The sequence below is a fragment of the Spermophilus citellus genome, assembly GCF_964194105.1.
Source record: "Spermophilus citellus genome assembly, chromosome: 3".
Taxonomy (NCBI): Eukaryota; Metazoa; Chordata; class Mammalia; order Rodentia; family Sciuridae; genus Spermophilus; species Spermophilus citellus.
In genome coordinates this window covers 135,660,511-135,681,806 of record NC_138184.1, presented here as the reverse complement: position 1 = coordinate 135,681,806, position 21,296 = coordinate 135,660,511, and the positions used below count along the sequence as shown (strand labels likewise).

The 21,296-nt window shown below is 38.9% G+C and overlaps 1 protein-coding gene across 3 annotated transcripts in view; it reads right to left on the bottom strand.

Moving 5' to 3' along the window:
- Positions 1 to 21,296, bottom strand: part of ELMO1 (engulfment and cell motility 1) — a 562,967-nt gene that overhangs the window by 276,602 nt on the left and 265,069 nt on the right. For all 3 annotated transcript variants that reach the window (XM_081286788.1, XM_081286787.1, XM_081286789.1), the window contains exon 14: positions 3,942 to 4,046. In XM_081286788.1, the coding sequence (XP_081142914.1) occupies positions 3,942 to 4,046 (105 nt within the window). The remainder of the gene's footprint in view (positions 1 to 3,941; positions 4,047 to 21,296) is intronic.

Sequence of the window (21,296 nt, the reverse complement as noted above, 5' to 3'; positions counted from 1 at the left end):
CACCGTCAAGGAATGCATGTGGCAAAATATACCTTTATAACTGTTACGAGAAATGAAGGCCATGATTCTCAGATGATTAAAAAAAAAAAAAAAAGAAAAGAAAAAAATCATTGGCAAGAGACCACTTAGATAAAACTAAAGAAACTCTTCACTTGCTTAATTAAGAAGAAATTATTGAAAGTTGCTATGTGCTAGGTACTGTACCAGGGTCTAGCTATAGAGGTGACCTTGTATAATTATAAGCGCACAAGGAGTGACAGAAAGTAAATAATTTAAAGCTATAAGAGATTATAGGAATAACATTGTCATGTGTGCAGGGTGTAAAGAGAGTCAATAATGTCATTTGCGTAGAAGGCCGGGAAGCTTTGTGCAGAGGGATGAGCTTTACTTGAGGGCTGTTCAACAGGCAGATGGTGTGGGAGGGGCATTTGGGCTCAAAGAAGAGTGACAGCCAGGATCCAGCACTGAGGATCTGCCTGGCTGGCTTGCAGCCTGCCATCATTCTGTAGGGACAAAGAAGTCCATTGCAGTGTGGAGGGCAGAGAACACAGAAAGCGGGGTAGGTAGGGAGCGAGAAAGCCACAGAGATGAGTTGTGGCCTAGGAGTGGTCCCCGAAGCATTCTGAACTATGTTTAGAAAGATCATCCTAACAACTGGCATGAAAGGTGGGTCTGAAAGTACCAGACTTTGGCAGGGAAGCCATTAAGATCAAATGCAATGCTACAGAGGAACAGATTGGAGGGAACAAGAATGTTTAAGGAGGTGGACTATGATGACATCACCACTCATCTACTCCTCCAAGCCAGAAATCTCTCTCTTGGTTGGAGACGATCCAGTTTAATTTAGCTTCAACTAAACAGCTTCTCTCCATTGCTATGCCCACCACCCTGGTTCAGGTTACTTTCATTTCTCTACAATTTCCCCAATTTTATTTTTGCCACTACTCTGCATTTCTCATGTTGGTTTTCTAATAAGAGGGATTTTTCAAAAATTAATTATCACCTTTACTTAAAACACTTTAGAGATTCTTCACTGTGTGTAGGTCCAAACAGGCACCTTGATTTGGCTTCAAATGTTCATGATGAGCTGTCTCACCTTTGCCTCTGAAGCCCTGATCACCTGTCTACTCCCATCTTGGCCACCCTGTGCTAGCTGGCTCCCCGAGCACACACCCCTACACCTTCACTCACAGGGTTCCCCCCCTTTGGAGTATTCTGCAGGCTCTTCCCTTCACCTAGTTAACTAGAGCTATCCAACAGCTCTCAGACTGGACACCATTTCCTGCAGGAAGCTCTCCTAATCTGACCCCCATATCTGTGTTGGTGACTTTCCTCTGTCCAGTGTCTCCTCCCCAATCAAGACACGCTACAAGTGACTTGGAAACTGCCTGGTCTTTGGTGCTTCACCCACAGCCCACCTATACCTGTCCTTTCCATCTCTAGGCAGTAGACTCTATCATGTCAGAACCATGAGCAAACTGCTCCCCAAGGAATCCCCACCACCCAGCTCACCGCTAGGGTGCAGTGTAAAGAGCAAGGTGTAGGTGTGTGTGTGTGTGTGTGTGTGTGTGTATGTGTGTGTGTGTGTGTTTTGTATGTGATACATTTTTTAAAAAAAATAATCTCAACTATAAACCTGCCTGGCAAAGAAAGTGAATGGTGAGACTACTGTGATGCAGAGTAAATGTTTATCAAATGAAGACATAGATCACAAATGAATCCCTGCATTCATACAGGGGATGTACCTTGTCAAAAAAAAAGTAAATTTTATCAAAATGCAAACTTTAAAAAAAATATACCCCACTTTATGTTTCAGAAGAAACCATTCCACTCTTAGATCAAAATGTAATGCACTGTCAGGGATCACTACTTTTACTATTTATAGTACTAGTACTTTATCTTTGGGGTGTTTATCTTCATAGTCACAAGAAAACTCCCTTGCAGAAAGCCTCTGATTTTATACAATCCACTAATAACCTCCATTCATGGAAACAGCTTTAGTTTTCTATCCAGTGGTTAATGCCTCAAAGTCAGATAAGACACAAAGGACATCAGGAAAGAGTCGCTTTTGAGAAAAAATAGACATCCTAGGTATAGGAATGTCTAACTAATAAAGCAAAGTGCATATGAACATGAACAAAAAGGGTCACACTTTTCCTTACACGTAAGTTTTTCTTTTAAGTGTATATTGTGTACAGAGTTCCTTTCTGGTTGCTATGGTATTAATTTCACTTATAACAGAAAATTCATTAAACTACTTTTCATGAGACATATGTTCCTTATGCAATTAACAATACATTCAGCATCAATAAACTCTAATTTTAGAGACATTAATCTGCAAACATTAATCACTTGATGGTAAATTCAATTCCTACTTGACTTCTGCTTTTCATGCTCAATTCTCCAAGGATATATGCCACGTAGTACCTCAAAAATATTAATTTTCTTACTATGAAAGCAGATTGAATTCCTAGAAAATCTTTGTGCAATAAATATATACGCATATAAGTCAAATCAAAGTTGTATGAGAAAACAGTTTTCTTAGGGAGGACTTTGTTATTGACCAAACACTTCCAAAGAACCTAACCTTTCAGAGAAATGACCATAATATCCCCTATATTATCAAATTAAAAACAATATTTCTGAATAGGTCAAAGCTTCCCAAATTACATACATAGAAAATCACATAAATTTAAAATACATTACCTACAAAGAATATGGAGACCTGGCATGACTTTATTCAAGGGGGTCACTACCAGGGGGCATAATTTTTCTCTATTCAGATTGCCCGACATAGTACAGGTCTAACCAGTAACTCCCTACCAGGAATGGTGACAACTAAAGAAATATGCCTCCATATTTCCAAATACCCAGTTGAGAGCTGGGAAGTCTCCCTTGTTTGCAGAAGAAACTTTAGCTAGACAAAAGGAACGTCCTGAATTGAAATCACTAGAAAAAGACAGTGCCATCTCTTGAACCCAAGTCTCTGGGAAGTCAGTGTCCTGAGACCAGCAGAGAATGTCAAAGTAAGGGGAAAGCTCTGATCTGACTTTCAGTTCAGTCTTTGGCTTCCTGCCTTAGGTAACTTGTTCATCACATATTTTCTAAGTTAATATCTATTCATTATACTGATTACTTGCCAACTCCCTTTTCCTTTTTATTCATGTCTCTCCCTGATCTCAATCTTGGATCTACCCCACCCCAACTGCACCTGGGCTCTTCTCTCTGTAGACAAGAAAGGGTAGGGGGCATCATGAATCCAGAGCTCCAATTGTGCAATCTGAGGGACAAGCTTTCTATGTCACTGTCACCAAACACTCCTATTCACTCCACAGGACAGGTGATATCTTCCATATCACAGAGAAAACAGAGGCCTCCACTTCCTTCTGTCTATCCATCAACTAATCTAACTTAGTAGCTGGAGTTTGACTAGTCAACTATGAAATGTGAGAGAGGCATTTCTCTTACTTCCTATCTCTCCCATTTTTCTCTTTTGCTTGGTTTATTTTATTGCATTTCCAGCATTAGACTGAACAGAAGCCACATGCCAGAGACAATTCTGTGCTTTTGCCAACTTTAAGAGTAAGTCTAAAGGAGTCTCACTAAATTAGAGGTCGGTTGTGTACGTTTTGGGTAAATAGTTCATTTCTGTACCTTGTTATTTAAGAGTTTTGTCATAATCTTGTATCAGAGTATATAAAATGTTTCCCAGTACCTACCGTCTTTTTTTAAATATTACTATGTGGGAAATTTTAAAGTCAAAAATTCCTATTTCAATCCCCCTGATCCATTTCACCAAGTTTTAATTTTGTAGTTTACCAATAGAAGAAAGACAAAACTCTGGGGCCACTCTTCTAAAAGTAACCCCCTCTGTAGTTGTAGGTTTGAAATTAAAATTCAGTAGTAAACTTACAGTAACTAAAAGGGTCTTGCATGCTTACCCGGATGTATGCATCCTGATGGTGCTTAGCAAAGTAGAGCATATTGTCCAAAGCCAACATTCCAGGAGGAGTCTGAGTAAAGTCCATGGCAGGGTTGACATGGTTCTGTGATGAAAATAAAATGTTACATGAGATTTTACTGTTATCATTATTGTTGTTGTTATTATTATTATTATTATTTGCTTTCCATGAATTTATTTTTTAAATTTTTTATTGCTACATTACTATTTTAACATTATTTTTAATTCTAAAGTTTTATAGAAGTTAATACTTATAATTTAAATACAAATGTTTTCATAGGCTAAGAGCATGATATACATGTAAGTGTTATTATGCTTTATTAGTGCATTAAAATTATACATAATAGTGGGATTCATTGTGACACATTCATATATAACATAATTTACTCCAATTCATTTCCCAGTGTTTCCCCCTTCCTGCTCTGCATTCCCCCCACCTTGTCTCCCTTCTTGTACTCTCTGGTATTTCTTTTATTTGTTTACATGTACATTTTTTCATCATTGCATTATAATTAAATATAAAAGTGGGCTTCCTTGTGCATATCTATACATGCATATGTTAGCAGACTTCACTGACCACCAGTGAACTGGTTTCCCTCCTACGACAGAAGTGCCAGAAGACAGGCTCTAAAATCAAATGTGATGGTGTTTTCTATCTCCCTGTAAGCTTCTAGGACTAGAGAAGGTACTTCTTCCAGATCTACAGGTTCAGCAAAACTAGCTTTTATACCCAGAGTTAGGAGACCTCGCTGCAGCTCAAAATGTAAGCTTATTCATAGACATATAACATTGTGAGGGAAAAAAAAACCACAAAAATTACATTTCTGGTAGCTTCACTGAAGGGGAGAAAGATCTGGATAAAGCCATGTGTCTGCCACTTATCTCAGAAGCTGACTCCAGGAGGCATTACCTATGAGCACCTTAACTTCCTCACTCCCATGTGTGAGGTTAAGTATGGACACACCTGGCCACAGGCTTTGGGAGGCGTCCAGGGTTACAAAGTCCTCAGGCCTCTAAATTGTATAGACATTGAATGCAATTCAGATGTTCACAAGGTCCCGACATCCACCTGCTCCCAAATGTCTGGAATTATGGTCACCACAGATGGCACGATGACATAACAGTTGCAAATATGCCTAACTGGGGAGCAGGCCTGACTGACCCAAATTCTCCATATATTTGAAATGATTGAATAACTCCACAAGGACTCTTATTTAGACACCAAACCACTGTCCACCATTAATCACTGAAAACAATCACTAAGAACTGTCTTGAAAATGCAGATCTAAATGTTATTAGTACATTATAGTTATACATAATAGTGGGGTTCCTTTTGACATAATCGTACATACATGAATGTAATGTGCTCCATTTCAGTCCCACATGCTTCTTTCCCTGGCCTCCTGTCTCCTTCTATTCTCCCTCCTCTGTTCTACTACTGGTCTTTATTCTGTTTATTTGTTTTGTAATTTTAGATATGTCTAAAGGTGAAATTCACTGTGGTATATTTGTATAAGTAGATAGCATAACTTTTTCCAATTTGATTCCTCAGTTCTTCCCTTTTTCCAGCCCTCTTCCTTCCTCCCTCAGTCCCCTTCATATCCTCCATCAATCTAACCTCTGTTTTGTGGGATCACAAAAATATCTCCAACCCCTGCTTTTTTTCCTTTATTTTGCTCTAGTTTCTACATAGGAGAGAAAACATTTGACCTTTGATTTTCTGAGTCTGGCTTATTTCACTTAGCACAATGTTCTCCAGTTCCATCCATTTACCCAGCAAATGCCATAATTTCAATCTAATTTGGGGGAGGGGGCTAAGAAAACTTCACTCTCTTTCTCTGTGTGTGTGTTTGTGTATATGTTCACACACATTAATATATTTATAGCAGCACAATTCACAGTAGCCAACTTATGGAACCAACAGATGAATGAATTAAGAAAATGTAAGATACATGCATATACACACACAAAAAAATTCCTCTGTGTCTATACATATATACCTATATATACACACATACATGTACATACATATATACACACACATATATACACACATACACATATACACATATACACACACATGTACACACACATATATATATAAAACACATACACACATTACAGGCACTATAAATTTTGATGTGCCTGTATCTCTATAGTATGCTGATTTTAGTTTTCTAGATAAATACCAAGGAGAGGTTTACTGGGTCATGGTGGTTCTATCCCCAGTCTTTTAATTTTTTTTTTTTTTTTTTTTTTAGTTGTAGATGGGACACAATATCTTTATTTATTTATTTTTATTTGGTGCTGAGGATGGAACCTAGTGCCTCACGCATGCGAGGCAAGTGCTCCACCACTGAGCTACAACCCCAGCCCATTGACCCTGATTATTTTTGTGTGTTTATTTTGTACCCTTCAACTTCATTGAATTCATTTAGTAATGTGAAGATTTTTGTTTGTTTGTTGGGTCCTCAGGGTTTCCTACAAAATATCATGTCATCTTCAATCAGGGAAAATTTGGTTTCCATTTTCCAATTTATCTAACAGTCCTTCCTTCTCTTGCTCACACACTGAATAGAAATTGTGAAAACGGGCATCTTATTCTACCTCAAAAATGATGACTATGTGATATAAAACACTTGTTACTTAGCTACATTTAACCATTCCACAATATATATGTATATTTCAAAGCATCATGTTTTACACGATAAAATCATACCTTAACTATTGTTATAAAAAATTGAAAAAATTTAAGTGCCTAAGGATTATTTAAAAAAAAAAAACTACTTTCATCTCATAACTCAAATAACTTGCATGAAATGGCATATTTACATTTGGCCCTGAAAACTTTTTAATAAACAGTTTGAATCTCTGTTTTGCTAGGGCAATTTGTGTTAAGGGTAATTTTTTCTAATTCTGGTACAGGAAGGCCTTTTCATTCCCTTGTTCAAGGTTCAATCCACCTACACTTTTCTACATTATTCAAGAGTACATCAGTTTAGTCTTTGCCGAGCTGCTTTGAAATTTTGTTTATGAGCTAATGAACGACATCTAAAATCATGAAAGAGTGGGGCTGCCTACTGGCCAGAGTTCCAGTTTCAAAACATTCCTATTCATCATGTCTATTTAAGTAGGTTATGTCACTGCATTGATTTGAATAGTTTATTTTAACATTTTACCCTGATTCATTTGTTAAAATGTTGGAAAGTTTTAAAAATACCAAAGTACTACTGCCAATAAGAAAGATAGAGCTCACAAAATACATATAACTGTAACAAAAATGAAAATCACTTTGGATGTCAAATGCAGTGCAGTTCAGCCTCAATTTGACATTCATTGGAGTAAGAGGGTCTAACTTATATTCAAGAGTAGAAAAAAAAATTCAAAGTACTAGAAATAAATGAACACAGAGATTTAGTCAAAAGAATAGCTTGTACTTAAAGATGTTATATTTTTATCTATTTATCAAAGAATGGTGGAACCTTCCCCATTACACACAAATTTGTAAATTGATTACTTTGCTACATTAGATTTTCATGAACATAAGTAATAACATAAAAAGGTTGCTATTTGGTGAATATTATCTGGGAATGAGCAATATCATGTACTTACATATATTAAGTCTCAAAACACCCCCATTTTGTAGGTACTACTGTGATTCCCATTGTGCTGATCAGGAAATTGTGGCTCAGATAACTCAGAAGCCTGCCAAGAACCTCAAAACATGGCTTTGGCTGAGTAAGCAATGTCCTCTTTGGACAGTGCATCTCAGCAATCTTTTGTTCCCAACCTTTTCCTTCCTGCCAGTATAGAAGCTGGATGCCTTTGTTTTGGTATGTTTAGCATTTAGATTTAACATGGATGGAGAAAATTTTATTTCACAAAAATGTAGACTAAGCAATGTTAGCTTCCATACAGCATGAGCCAACAAAGGCAAGTGAGCCAGATGGAAAAGAAGAAAACATAACATTTATTTTAGACCTATTTCTATTATTGGTCTATGAGTCTATTTCAAAACTAACCCCGAAGAGTAAATCAAGTCAAAAAATTAATTTCTCTTAATCTGATTTCAACAAGCCTCTAAAACTGTATGTTAGTGAAGATGACCAGAGAGATTGGTGTCCACAGCTCCAGAATCGTCCATCGCTCTTGCTTGAATTCTGCACCCAGGACCCCCTGGAAGCCTCCTTCTATCTATCCAACCCTTCCTGAGGCATATACTGTGGGTATAAAATAGGAAACTGTTCTTTTCAAAAGATCCTTAGAGTTAAAAAAATTATATACACTTGATTATTTATATACATGGAGAAATGTTCTAGGATCCTCTATGGGTACCAACATCTTGAGATTCCCTATATAAAATGACATAGTATTTTCATATAATCTATATACATACTCAGTGTACTTTAAATCACCTCTAATATTATTTATAATACCTAATATGATGTAAATGCTATGTAGCTATTTGTTAATCTATACTGTTTGAGGAATCCTTAATAAGCAAAAAGTCTGCACATGTTCAGTACAGTTACAATTTTTAAAAACATTATCTATCCACAATTGGTTCAATCTGTGGATGAGGAATTCACAGATATGGAGGGTGAACTGTAACTGATTTTTGGAGTTCTTTTAAAGAACCATACAGCTAGTTGGCAAATCACCCTAGTAAAGTAATACCTATTATGTGCAGCTATTGTGCAAGGTGTCTAGCACATGCTAGCCCTTTATCCTCACAAAACCCTCAGTGGGTCAATGCTATCATGATCTTCTTTGACAAGAAAGAACCCAAGGGCCTGAGAGTTTGGGTAACTAGTCCAAAGTTTCAGAACCAGTATGCATCAAACCCAGAAGGTGAATTCAAGAGCACAGGCATTGGAGAAGAACTGTATAGTATCAGGTTGTTGACCAATCTGACCTTGCTTCAGATTTCACAAAGATGTCCAGTGCAGGTCCCCAGTTGTTGGGGTCCTCCTCAATCAACATCATTCCCTCAGACAGAAAGGGACTGCAATTCATCCCACTTAATAAAAGCTATAATTTCTTCACCATTTCCAGACATTATAACAGACCTAACTCTCTTGTGTTCATTGAACCATGTCCTAATTGTCCCCAACAAATAGGCTCTTACTAAACAAAAGTCAATTAGAAAAAAATGCTTTTGATTTTCAATGATTCATTCTAAATTATGAAGCATCACTATATTTTAGGTGAAATGAACATTTTGTAGTTGGAGGAGAAGAACTATGTCTATCCACCCTCCCCATCCAGGTATCATTTTATCATTTTCCCAGCATCTCTCTCCTTGAAATGATTGTTTTGTTTTCTTGGTTTTAATAGCTAGTGAAATAATTTTATAACCACGGATGTTTGATAATGGAAAAAGGAAAAGAATTACAGGCCCAAATATTTGAAAGCTTTCTGTACTGTGACAAAAATACTCTGAGAACCGGCAAGGCCAGAGCTCCCCCACTCCTTTCTTATTTATGAGATGCTCTGGGTACAGATTTATTTTCTTTTCTTGTTCCATGTTATTTTTTTCCACCTGTCTTGAAATGGAAGCTGCAAGAGCTTTGATAAATGGCTTGAAATTTCCCCTTGTTTTACTGCAAAGCCTGTGTACCTCTGTACATCCTTCTGAAATGTCATTTGTTAACTCCTGTAGAAGCGCGGCTCTGTGAATCACAGAGGACAGCTCTAAACCCCTAGAGAGAAGGGAAATGGCTGCTTCCCTTTCCAGAGCACCAGAGTTTGTCACTTTGGGAACGTGGTATCAACCAGCTGAAGACACCTTGAGCTATTTTATAGGAAGCACCCTATGTGCAGTTTGCTAGCTAATTCTTGGAGATCAGTTTCTCTCCTATTACTCACAAACCAGTTTTTCAACTAAATTATTTCAACTATACATTCAAGGGAAAGTTATAAGCTCTAAAACATAAAATCTCTAAATCTCCTCTGGGCCCATACACCACATCCATTGGAGAGGATGGTGCACCATAAATACAACCAAGGCCAGCCCCTTACTATATAGACAGAACACCAAACCTGTGATGGAGAATAGCAGTGTTAAACCATGAGCGGTTCCCTGAATCTCAAGAGCAACACTTGCTGGCCCCTGATTTCTGGAATCTCTGATTTCTTAGGTCTGGGGTGGGTTCCAAGAATTTGCATCTCTAATAAATTCCTAGGCAATGCAGATGCTGCTGGTTTGGGGACCACATTTTGAGACCCAGTGAAGGATAGAATGGTCTCCAGTAACACAATTAATACCAGAAGATCTAGAAACCTGGATCTACCAACTTCCTGAGTCTCATGCAACATTCATTTCATCACACTTTAATTTACTGGTTAAATATTAAATACATGTGCTGTTCATCTGCTTTGTGTTTAGGCCTCTCATCGATAAAACAAACTTCTTTATTGTTAAAAGGGAATCATAATGTAGAAGCCTCTTGCTTATTCTATTGCTCAAAATTTTAACTAAAATAATACATATTAGCACCTCCACAGGAAGCTGTAATCAGTCAATATTTTCTACTCTTGAGTGATTTCTGGTTGGGGAAGCAGAGCTGGCACTAGTCTGAATGATTTTTAAATGATCTGTGTTTTTCAATTATCAATGCCATGCTAGTCCTTCATTAGTGTGGATAATAAAGAGATGATTACAATAATGCCTGCCAGATGGCATATCGTGGGGAAAGCCTTTGAGGATTTAGGAGTTAATATTTGTGCAATATGAGTGCCTACATTTGCTGAACAAATATAGCATTAAAAGGAACCTTTACAACAAATCACATTGAGTGAATATTCATTTCGTCTACGAAAAACCCCATTCAAGGATATTCCAGGAGGCTGGCAGTTTAAGACCACATTCTCCCAGGGGAAGAAGAGTCAGCGAACAAGGTGCTCTCTTACCCATACACAGGATGCACTCCCTCTCACCTCCCCAGCCAGGAGATATGAGTGTGATGGTGCTTCAACAAGCTCCTTGGAGGCAATGAAAATTTCTCTGGGGAGCTCTTAAAAAAAATCTAAATGTCCAGCCTGTATCTCAAACCAGTTAAATGAGAAACTGCAGTTGGGAGCCAAGGAACCGGATTCATTCATTCTCTCTCTCTCTCTCTCTCTCTCTCTCTCTCTCTCTCTCTCTCTCTCTCTCTCTCTCTCTCTCTCCCTCTCTCTCTCTCTCTTTTTTTTGGTACTGAGAATTGAACCCAGGGGTGCTTAACCACTAAGCCACATTCCCAGCCCTTTTTATATTTTGTTTAGCAACAGGGTCTCACTGAATTGCTTAGGGCCTTGCTATGTTGCTGAGGCTGGCTTTGAACTCTTGATCCATTTGCTTCAGCCTCCTGAGTTGCTGGAATTATAGGAGTGTGTGACTGCGCCCAGCAGCAACTGGATTCTTAAAGCTCTCCAGGTGATTGTGATGCCCAGTTTAGGCAGAAAAACCAAACCAGTGTTTCTCAAACTGTAGCACCCCCTGGCCCCTCTTAGAGAGTTGGTTAAAGCCCAGGTTACTGCACCCTACCCCAGTGTTTCTGGTCTAGTAGATTACTTCCATTCACACAAGTTCCCACAAGCTGCTTAGTCTCCGGACCACACAAGAACCACTGCGCTAAAACCAGTCACCAAATGCATGAGGGGTTAGGGATCTCTGTCCTCCAGCTGACGAAGCTGGAACCCCCAAAGTACTGTTGGGTTAAGCACATGCTGTTATTGGAACAGGTGCTTTAGGTAAGACACACATTCTCTGGGTTGATACAAGCTCACCACTCTCTTGCATGGTGGCCTCACAGATTTCTATAATGAGGCTCTTGAAAGCATTTGACTTCAAAGACCCCAACAACCATCAGTGTCCCAAAGATCCCTACAAATAACACGTAAGAATCTTTGGATTCCAGCCTTGGTCTCTCTCCATTAAATTTAATACAAATCAATAGTTTAATTGAAAACACAGAAGACAGCCTATAAAATCTGAGTTAAGATTGGGAGAGATGGCAAAATGCTAAAGATCAGGAAAACAACTGTGATCAGGTATTGGCATGAGTACCGGTGGGCACTGAGCCAGGCATTCTAAATGTTGGATTTCAGTTGGTTTTCCCAGCTCCCCAGTGAGGCAAGTGTTAGTGAAGAGGCAAATCTTATTCTTATCCTCCTGATGAGGGTCAGAGTTCCACAAACTCACAGCTAGCAGAGTTACTACTACAATTCCACAGCTTTTTGTCTTACTTAGGTTCAAAGATCTTTGGAGACTAGAAACAGGGACCACATTAGCAAGAAGGAATTTAATCAAAGAAATTTAATCAGAGAAAATCAAAGTCCTGTTAGAAAGATTTTTAGAAATTTAAGCACATATCCACAGAATAGGGGAAATTGGCCTTGCAAATAATTCATGAAAGCCCAGCTCCTCCTCATTAAAATTTGATTCTTTGAGGTAACGCACAAAAGATCTTCATGAAAGAAGCACCCAAGAAGATGCTGAAGATTCAGGCAATAGATTCCAAGCTGCCTCAATGGCTCACTGTACCTTCCTCTAAAGGGCACATTCTCTTCTCTTTGCCTGGCATCCCGAACACCTCTGCTAGTCTGATTCCCTTCACCTACCTTTACCTCCTAGTGTTCAACCTGGGCTCTGTGTCTCCTGTGTCACAACTAAGCTGTCAGGTAACATGCCCTGGCTCAATAAAGCTCTGGAACCATCACAAATCACCCACTGTCACTAAGGGAACCTCCTCCCTGGGAATATTCTGCAGTCTAGAACAGTTCATAACCATTCATACGACTAAGAACTAAAAGTTAGTGTAGGCAATAAGTCCAGAAGGAGTCAACCTCATGTGGCAAGCAGAGGCTTTGACATCCTGGGTTGCACAAACAGCAGCACAAGCATAGAGGAGGTTTTACTGCACCCTTCTTAGAGCAGGTCACATGAGGACAGAGTATATATTTAGGAAGACCACACTGCAGCCAACCCCAGACACGTGTAAAAGTGTGCCCCTTAAATATCATGCTCAAGAGGCCTGTCAGAAATGTTGGAAAACAACTTTAGAAATTTAGTCCAGTGTAAAAAGAAAGGTGTGTGTAGTACAGTGGTGGGGGTGGGACGGGATGGGATAGACTATCTCCTGCCTTCCAACATCTGACATGAGTCCATGCTGCTATAGAAAATGGGCTTAGCAGACAAGTTTGTCCTTTGAAATAGGGAAGCAGGGCCTGGAGCACAGCAGGAGCACTGTTGAGATGGAAGGACATTCTCCCTCAGGATCTCCTGCCATTCTTTCTCTCATGGCGTAACTTTAGATGCCTACCTCTGTGCAAGGTCCTGAGCCAGACAGAAATGATACATTTCCACTAAAGATGAATTTTTTAAAAAATATTTTTATTAGTTATTGATGGATCTTTATTTATGTATTTGCTTATATGTGGTGCTGAGAATTGAACCCAGTGCCTCACACATGCTAGGTAAGTGCTCTACCACTGAGCCACAACCCCAGCCCTAAAGATGAATTTTTTTTTAAACAAAAATAGTACCTGATTTCAAGGGACTTCTATTTCAAAGGTGAGTTATTAAAAGTGTTAACAATTCAACTTTGAAATGTGCTGGTGTGTGCATACACACGTGCTTATACACACACACACACGCGCGCGCACACAAACACATTCATAAATAATTTCACATGTGCACACAATGAAATATTCCACCCCAAAACTCTGGGGTTTAAAGTAAACTTCTTTAGGTAACTTTTGTTTTTTAGAAAAATCGCTCTTAAAAATTCAGAAAAGGTCATGCCTTACCATGCAAAGAATTCATGAAATTCTGGGTTGATTCTCACCTCATTATCTTGAAGAAGCAGAGTTGAGACCCGCTGAATAAAAGGATCAACTGGAGTACAGTTTATCTGGTATGTTGACTCAATAGTCAATACACAGAATTACCATAAAAACTCAATTAAAAAATGCCTTGAGAATAAATTTCCTTAAAAATGAAGCTGGTTATGGTTACAAAAAAAAGTCTTCATGAATAATGAAACAGTGTTGTCAAAGTTTATAAAGATATCTGCGATTTTTCTACTCAGCTGAGTACATGCGGGATTATGATGTGCTCTGACAACTGTATTCTTTTCTCTCTTCCCTTACTTCCTAGTTTCTTTTGGTACCACTCATTTTAGAACCCCCTTTTCTCCTACCTCTTATCACTTTAAAACAGGGTGAAGTAACAGCAGTCAAGTGCAGACATTTCTCCATCTCCCTATTTTCACCCATCTTTAGGAGAGCACAGGCTAAAAGTCAGTGAAGGACACAGCTCACAAGTAACCACCACTCCAAGTGGGCCGCAGTCATCCCTTGCAAACCCCTTACACTGGACCCCAACCTGCTCTCTGGTAAGGGGCCACCACTTGCATGGGAGACAAAACCTCCTTGCTATGGTAGAGCTAGGAGTCTACTAAGCTGCAGTTGCTACAGTCAGACTCCCAGGAGGTCAATAGATGCAGAAAATTGGGTGCTACAGCCTGGCTTCTTCCAGAACCTGGCAATGTCTAACCCTGGCATCGGACTGCAGTATAATTGCAAAAGTAGAAGAGAAAACCTTTCTACATGAAGATGTTCTTCATGGATTTATTTATAAAAGCAGAAAGGCTTAGAGGGTGATGACAGTGATAAACCCCAGACGTGGAAATAGAAGCTAACACATTCATAGCACTTTAATGGATGCCAAACACTGTTCCAAGCCTTGGCTTGGCAATACACAGCCCAGGAGTCAAACCAGGTCCACCATTTATTTTTGCACAGTTGTGAATTTAAGATTTTTTTTCCTTTTTACATTTTTTAAATAGTTGTTTTGAATCAAACAACAAAATAATCTGCAGCATACAAATTATGTGAAATTCAAATTTCATAAGCACAGTTTCATGGGAATTCAGTCATGTTCATTTATTTACATAATTGTCTGTGGTTGCTTTCACACTAGGAAGCAGAATCAAGAAGTTGTAACAGAGACCTGAGGATGGCTCACAATGCCTAAAATATTGATTATGCCAACCTTTGTACTAAGCATTTGCTCCTCACAGTGACCCTTTGAGTTGGTAAGAAAATCAGTCCTTGCTGGGCATGGTAGTGCATGCCTGTAATCCCAAGCAGCTCGGGAGGCTGAGGCAGGAGGATCATGAGTTCAAAGCCAGCCTCAGCAACAGCAAGGCCCTAAGCAACTCAGTGAGACCCTGTCACTAAATAAAATACAAAACAGAGGACTGAGGATGTGGCTCAATGGTGGGGTGCCCTGAGTTCAATTCCCAGTACTCCTCCCACTCCCCACCCCCACCACAAAGAGAGAAAGACAGAAAGAAAGAAAAATAGAAAGAAAAGAAGTTCTCTTTAAACGAAAGTTAAAAATCTCAACTAGCAAGGAAATTCTAATGTTCTGTTGCCTAGATAACACTGTGACCCCTTGAAAATGTTTCATGTTTTACTCCATTCAAAAAATACTGTAATGATATTCAAGATTTAAAATGTCTAACTAGGGCTGGGGATGTGGCTCAAGTGGTAGCGCGCTCGCCTGGCATGCGTGCGGCCCGGGTTCGATCCTCAGCACCACATACCAACAAAGATGTTGTGTCCGCCGAGAACTAAAAAATAAATATTAAAAATTCTCTCTCTCTCTCTCTCTCTCTCTCTCTCTCCCTCTCCTCTCTCACTCTCTCTTTAAAAAATAAATAAATAAATAAAATGTCTAACTAAACAAATTCTGTGTTCTGTGAATGTTATGTTGAAAGGAAAGCTTTCAGTAACCTCCATTCATCAACAGAAGTTCCCCTTCCCCTGCCAGCCACCATCACAATGACTCAATGTCCAACCTTAGAATTTGGGGTCCCTTTTCCCCTATTGTCTGAGAACAAACTTTGGATGGGTCTTCAATATATTTAGACATAGAAAGACTCCTGTTTTTCGATGTGTTGGGGATCTGGGTGGTATCTGGTAAGCATTCTCTTCCTTCTTCCCTTCAATGCACCTGTTAAAAACAGCAAAGTCTGGCTTTTAAATTTGGAGACTTGTCTCTTTTCCATAACAAGTTAAGTACAATTCTTATGTGCATTTAAATATGAACAACTGAGGCACAGAGAGGTTAAGTATCTTGACCACATTCACACAACTAGTGTGATTGGACTGGAACCCAATAATCCTGAATCTGTGTTGTAAATTAGTGCCCTAAAAGGTTAGTTGCATGACAGAAAATCTACTCAGTGGAATACTTGGCAACCTTTTAAAATTGTGGTTATTGAGCAGTTATCACAAGTGAAGAGGATAGAAATATAAATATATAAAAAGTATGTTACCTGTATTTTGTGTACAATTTCTATAGTAGTAGATGTTCTTCATCAATGTCTATTTTATATGGAATATTCTCCATATTCTTATTACATAAACCAAGACATAGACCTATCATTTATATATTTTTAAAAATACATTAAAAACTGGAAGGAAATTCACCAAAGTATTAATGATTTGTAGTGGTGGGAAGATGGGTAATTCTTTTTCTATCTGTCCATATTTTCCTTATGAAGATGCATTGATTTTTACTTATATTTGATTAGGGGTGTGCCACTGCTCTCTAACAAAGAAGCAAATCCATTTTGTAGAACATGAGAAACACTTTGGATTCTCATCCTAGATCCTGCTCCAATCTTTTCCAAAGCTATCCCTATAGGTCAGCAACCCACTGTGCCAAAGGGGTACACCCTGGTTGGAAAGGCTCAGAGCCATCTGCAAGATTAGGGTCTGTGCAGGCGGGATAAATGGCCTGGATCCTGGGAGCAGCATTTTGGACAGTGTGGCTGGGAAGAGTAGCATTACAATAAAAGAATGCAGGAAGAGGACCTGTCTGATCCAAATCCTCAGAATCAGGGGCAATTTCAGGTCCTGAGGCCTCTTGGGTTTGTTCCACATCAGGGGGTTTGCTCAATTTGCTGGCCCTGCCTTAGAGGCCTTTCTGGACCTACCTCCTTTATCCTGACCCTTTAAGACAGCATTTCTGAAGCCTGACAGCTCATACCACAGTTCCTGGTCTGTGAGGAGAATACATGATCAGGGCTTGAGCCTGGGTATAGCACTTCATCATGAAATGGGCAATCTGCAGTCAATTGGCCAGCTGCAGGTGATCACCTAAAAATGCTGAGAATCAGATGATATGATTATGATAGAACTTTCCGGTTCCAAAGCCTCTGACTTGTAAATATTCAGAGTCCCACAGACATATTGGGTCGACCCATTGAACTGCCAAAATCCAGCCATTTTTGACCTGCAAAAATTGAATTTCACGTAGCTCAATCTAATAATGCCTAAATACATGCAATCAACCCATGTGGTCTTGAAAGTTGAAAGGCAATGGCTTTTTGGAGAAATAAAAGCCATTATAGAGGGAATGAGTCGGAGCTGAGATACATAGATCAGAAAGAATGTGATACTTTTGCTTTAAAAATTAATCATGAAATTAATTTTTAAATCAATATTTGCATCTTTTGACACCCCTCTATTAAACTAGCAAACATGGAGGAGGAATTAGACACTCTTCTTTATATCACTGCTCAAGGCCAGCAGTTTTGTTTTAGCCCATAAGAATCTACCCATCTATAGACAGTGATGTGCCTTTCTCAGCCCAGAGAATAAAAATTTGAGACAACTACTAACAAGAGAAGTAATAAACCTTGGAAGAGGATGAGGAATACTGGAAATGTTAGGTAAATAGCATGGGAATGCCAAGTTGCCCCTAACCTTAGCAAACAGATTAAATGGAATTAAGAACTAATATATTTAAAAGGAAAAAAAAAGTTTGGTTGTCCTTGTGAGACTCATATGATCATGATCCCACACAGAATCTAGCATGATCTCAGGCATCAAAAGGAGCTGTCCCTGAAACCTGGGCAGTGTAAGGTGGCCAACCTCTTCAAACCAGAGGTATGGTCAGGGAAGGTTAACAAGATCCACAACTGTTCACCCTGTGCTATCAGGGACCCTAGCTCAGAGTTTGTGACTGTATAGAAGCATCTTCATTTGCAACTCAGGTGCAGGGGAAAGGGGCCTTGTCTGAGGACACAGGGAGAACTTTTTGGCTCTGCCAGGTTTATTATCACACCTCGACTTTATCTTTGTACAGCATTTTCTTAAATGTTTTTCAAATTTCAATAATAACAGCCTATTAATATGTAGAAAATAGCAAGTGACACAATATACTGGATCCCATGTTTGTACAGAAATGACCAAATGCATCTATGTATGTGTGTGTTTGTAGGTGTGTGTGTGTTCATGTGTTCACATGTATACACAATCTTACGGCACTTAGAAGCAGCAGGAAAAGAAGACCCAGATGGTTAACACATGTTACTGGGAGGGAGTGAAGGAGGGTATAAAGAAAATAAGTTTAATCAAATGGCATGAAAGAGAAGAGGCTGTGTTTAAAAAAAGAAAATGAAAGAACAGAATTTGCGATATGAACTTAAATATAAATACATTAGAAAGTGCCAGATTTTTTTTTACCCACTTGTGTGTGAACATATCCATGATAGTAGAAAAGCAAGTATTCGTGTAAAGTGTATAAATTGGCTGTACTAGGAACAATAGCCCTCTATCTGTGTGGGCAAGTTATATTTCCAGAGGAAGATGGGACACATATGGAATAGAATCTACTGCGCTTCTCAGAGGGTAGGGCAGGGCAGTGAGGGGCCGAAGCAACCAGAACTAACTTCTTAAGCTCCAACTTAGTGTTTGGTAGTCATTTTATTAAAAATCAACCTCCACTCAGAAGTATGTATTACAGCACTAATCTCTAGGATATATAAAGCACTCAAAAACCTTAACACCAAAAACCAAACAACCCAATCAATAAATGGGCCAAGGATCTACACAGACACTTCTCAGAAGAGGATATACAATCAATCAACAAACTAATGAAAAAATGTTCGACATCTCTAGCAATTAGAGAACTGCAAATCAAAACTACTCTAGGATTTCATCTCACTCCAGTCAGAATGGAAGCTATTAAGAATACAAACAGCAATAAGTGTTGGCGAGGATGTGGGGGAAAAGGCACACTCATACATTGCTGGTGGGACTGCAAATTGGTGCAGCCAATATGAAAAGTAGTATGGAGATTCCTTTAGAAAACTGGGAATGCAACCACCATTTGACCCAGCTATCCAACTCCTCGATTTAAACACAATGGACTTAAAAACAGCATACAACAGGGACACAGCCATATCGATGTTTATAGTACCACAATTCACAATAGCTAAACTGTGGAACCAACCTAGATGTTCTTCAGTAGATAAATGAATAGGGAAACTTTGGTGTATATACACACAATGGAACATTACTCAGAATTAAAAAAGAATAAAATCATGGTATTTGCAGATAAATGGATGGAGTTGGAGAATATAATTCTAAGTGAAGTAAGCCAATCCCAAAAAACCAAAGGCCAATGTTTTCTTTGATATGAAGATGCTGACTCATAATGATGACAAGGGGGAGTGGGGGATGAAGGAACTTCTTTAGTTAGGGCAAAGGGGAGGGAGGGGAAATGAGGGAGCAAAGGGGTAGGGATGATGGTGGAATGAGTTAGACATCATTACCCTAAGTACATGTATGAAGGCATGAATGGCATGAAAATACTTTGTGTACAATCAGTTACTTGAAAAACTGTGCTCTATATGTGTGATATGAAATGAATTGCATTCTACCATCATGTATAACAAATTAGAATAAATAAATAATTTAATGAAAAAAGAAGTACATATTTCTCATAAAAATAATTTTTAAATATACATATGGCTTATGATTATAGTAACTGGGACAAAACTCAGTTATCAACTCCATGATCATTTTTCAAAGTGTAAAAGCATGCAGGAGAATAACAGACTTCCGAACCAAGACAGGAGGGAGGGAACAAGAGCAAGGAAGGGCCGGACATCATTCATATCTGTCATGTCCTATTCTCTTAATCATCATGAAATAGTCACATTTGAAGAGAATATAGCAAAATGTTAGACTCTGTTAAATTTGAGTGTCAGGTACATACATAAATACAATTTACATTCTGGTTTTCTTCCCATGGTCAAAATATTTAATAATGATCTGGGCATGGTGGTGCATGCCTATAATCCCAGTGGCTTGGGAGGTTGAGTCAGGAGGATCTCAAGTTCAAAGCCAGCCTCAGCCAAAGCAAGGTGCTAAGCAACTTGGTGAGACCCTGTTTCTAAATAAAATATAAAATAGGGCTGGGCATGTGGCTCAGTGGTTGAGTGCCCCTGAGTTCAATCCCTAGTATCCCCCAAAAAATTAATAATAAAAATATTAATTGAAAAAATCCAAATTTTATAACTAAACTAGTATCAGACTATAGTAAACTCAAGCTGGTATGATTACTTGAGGAAATTGCACTTTAAATATTATTGAATAATATGAAGTAAGATCAAAAGTGGTTGTTGCCACAAATGGGGTGTACATTTGATAATACTTTTATTCTGAATTGCCCATCCTCTCCTTCTACTATACACCGGCAGGTAAAGGACAGCTGAAATATATTTATAACAATGAAGGAGGAAGCAAAATATTAAAGACGACCTTTGGATATCAGTTTTCATATTACATTTCATGACATCCAGTAGATGCCTCTGTTTCTCTTAGATAAGGAATATTAATAGGAATATTTCAATCTTCTACAAATGAACTTTCTTGAGCAGACTTGGTACAGAGAAGCACAGTCTTTTAAAAAACATTCTGAACGTATGTATATAAAATCCTCCTTTGTCTACAAAAGAACATGCTTTCCTTTCCTATTCCCCATTTGTTAGTCGAGGACTTCCCGACCCCTGACTTCCACCTTTGGGCACCCTCATGTGAAGGAATTTTGTGGGCTTCTCACACTGTCAGACAAAACACCAAAGGCAGCAGTGAGGTGCTGCTCATTCGAAAAGTACTAATGCACAAGAGAATCCTTCACCTGAGCCTTGTGCCTACCAGGCTCACATAGCCTATGCACTTCCAGAGAATCCACTCCAGCTGGGCTTCAGCACTCCAGCCCTTCAGGCCTGATGGTCTTCATGAGGCAAGTGGCCAGCTAACCAGTCACAGTGGGAGAGGAAAGCACACTTAAGAGGCAGAAGGGCATCATGGTTGGGAGCACTGAAGATTGACAGGCTTGGGTTCCAGGGCAATCTTCAATAATAGCTAATGCTCTTAGAAATGTCACCTTGCTAACCCCATATCTTCCTCTGTCCTACTGTGGAGGTATCACTTCTCTCACTGACAAGGAGTGAAGCTAAAGGAGGAAATGAGATCATGAATAGAA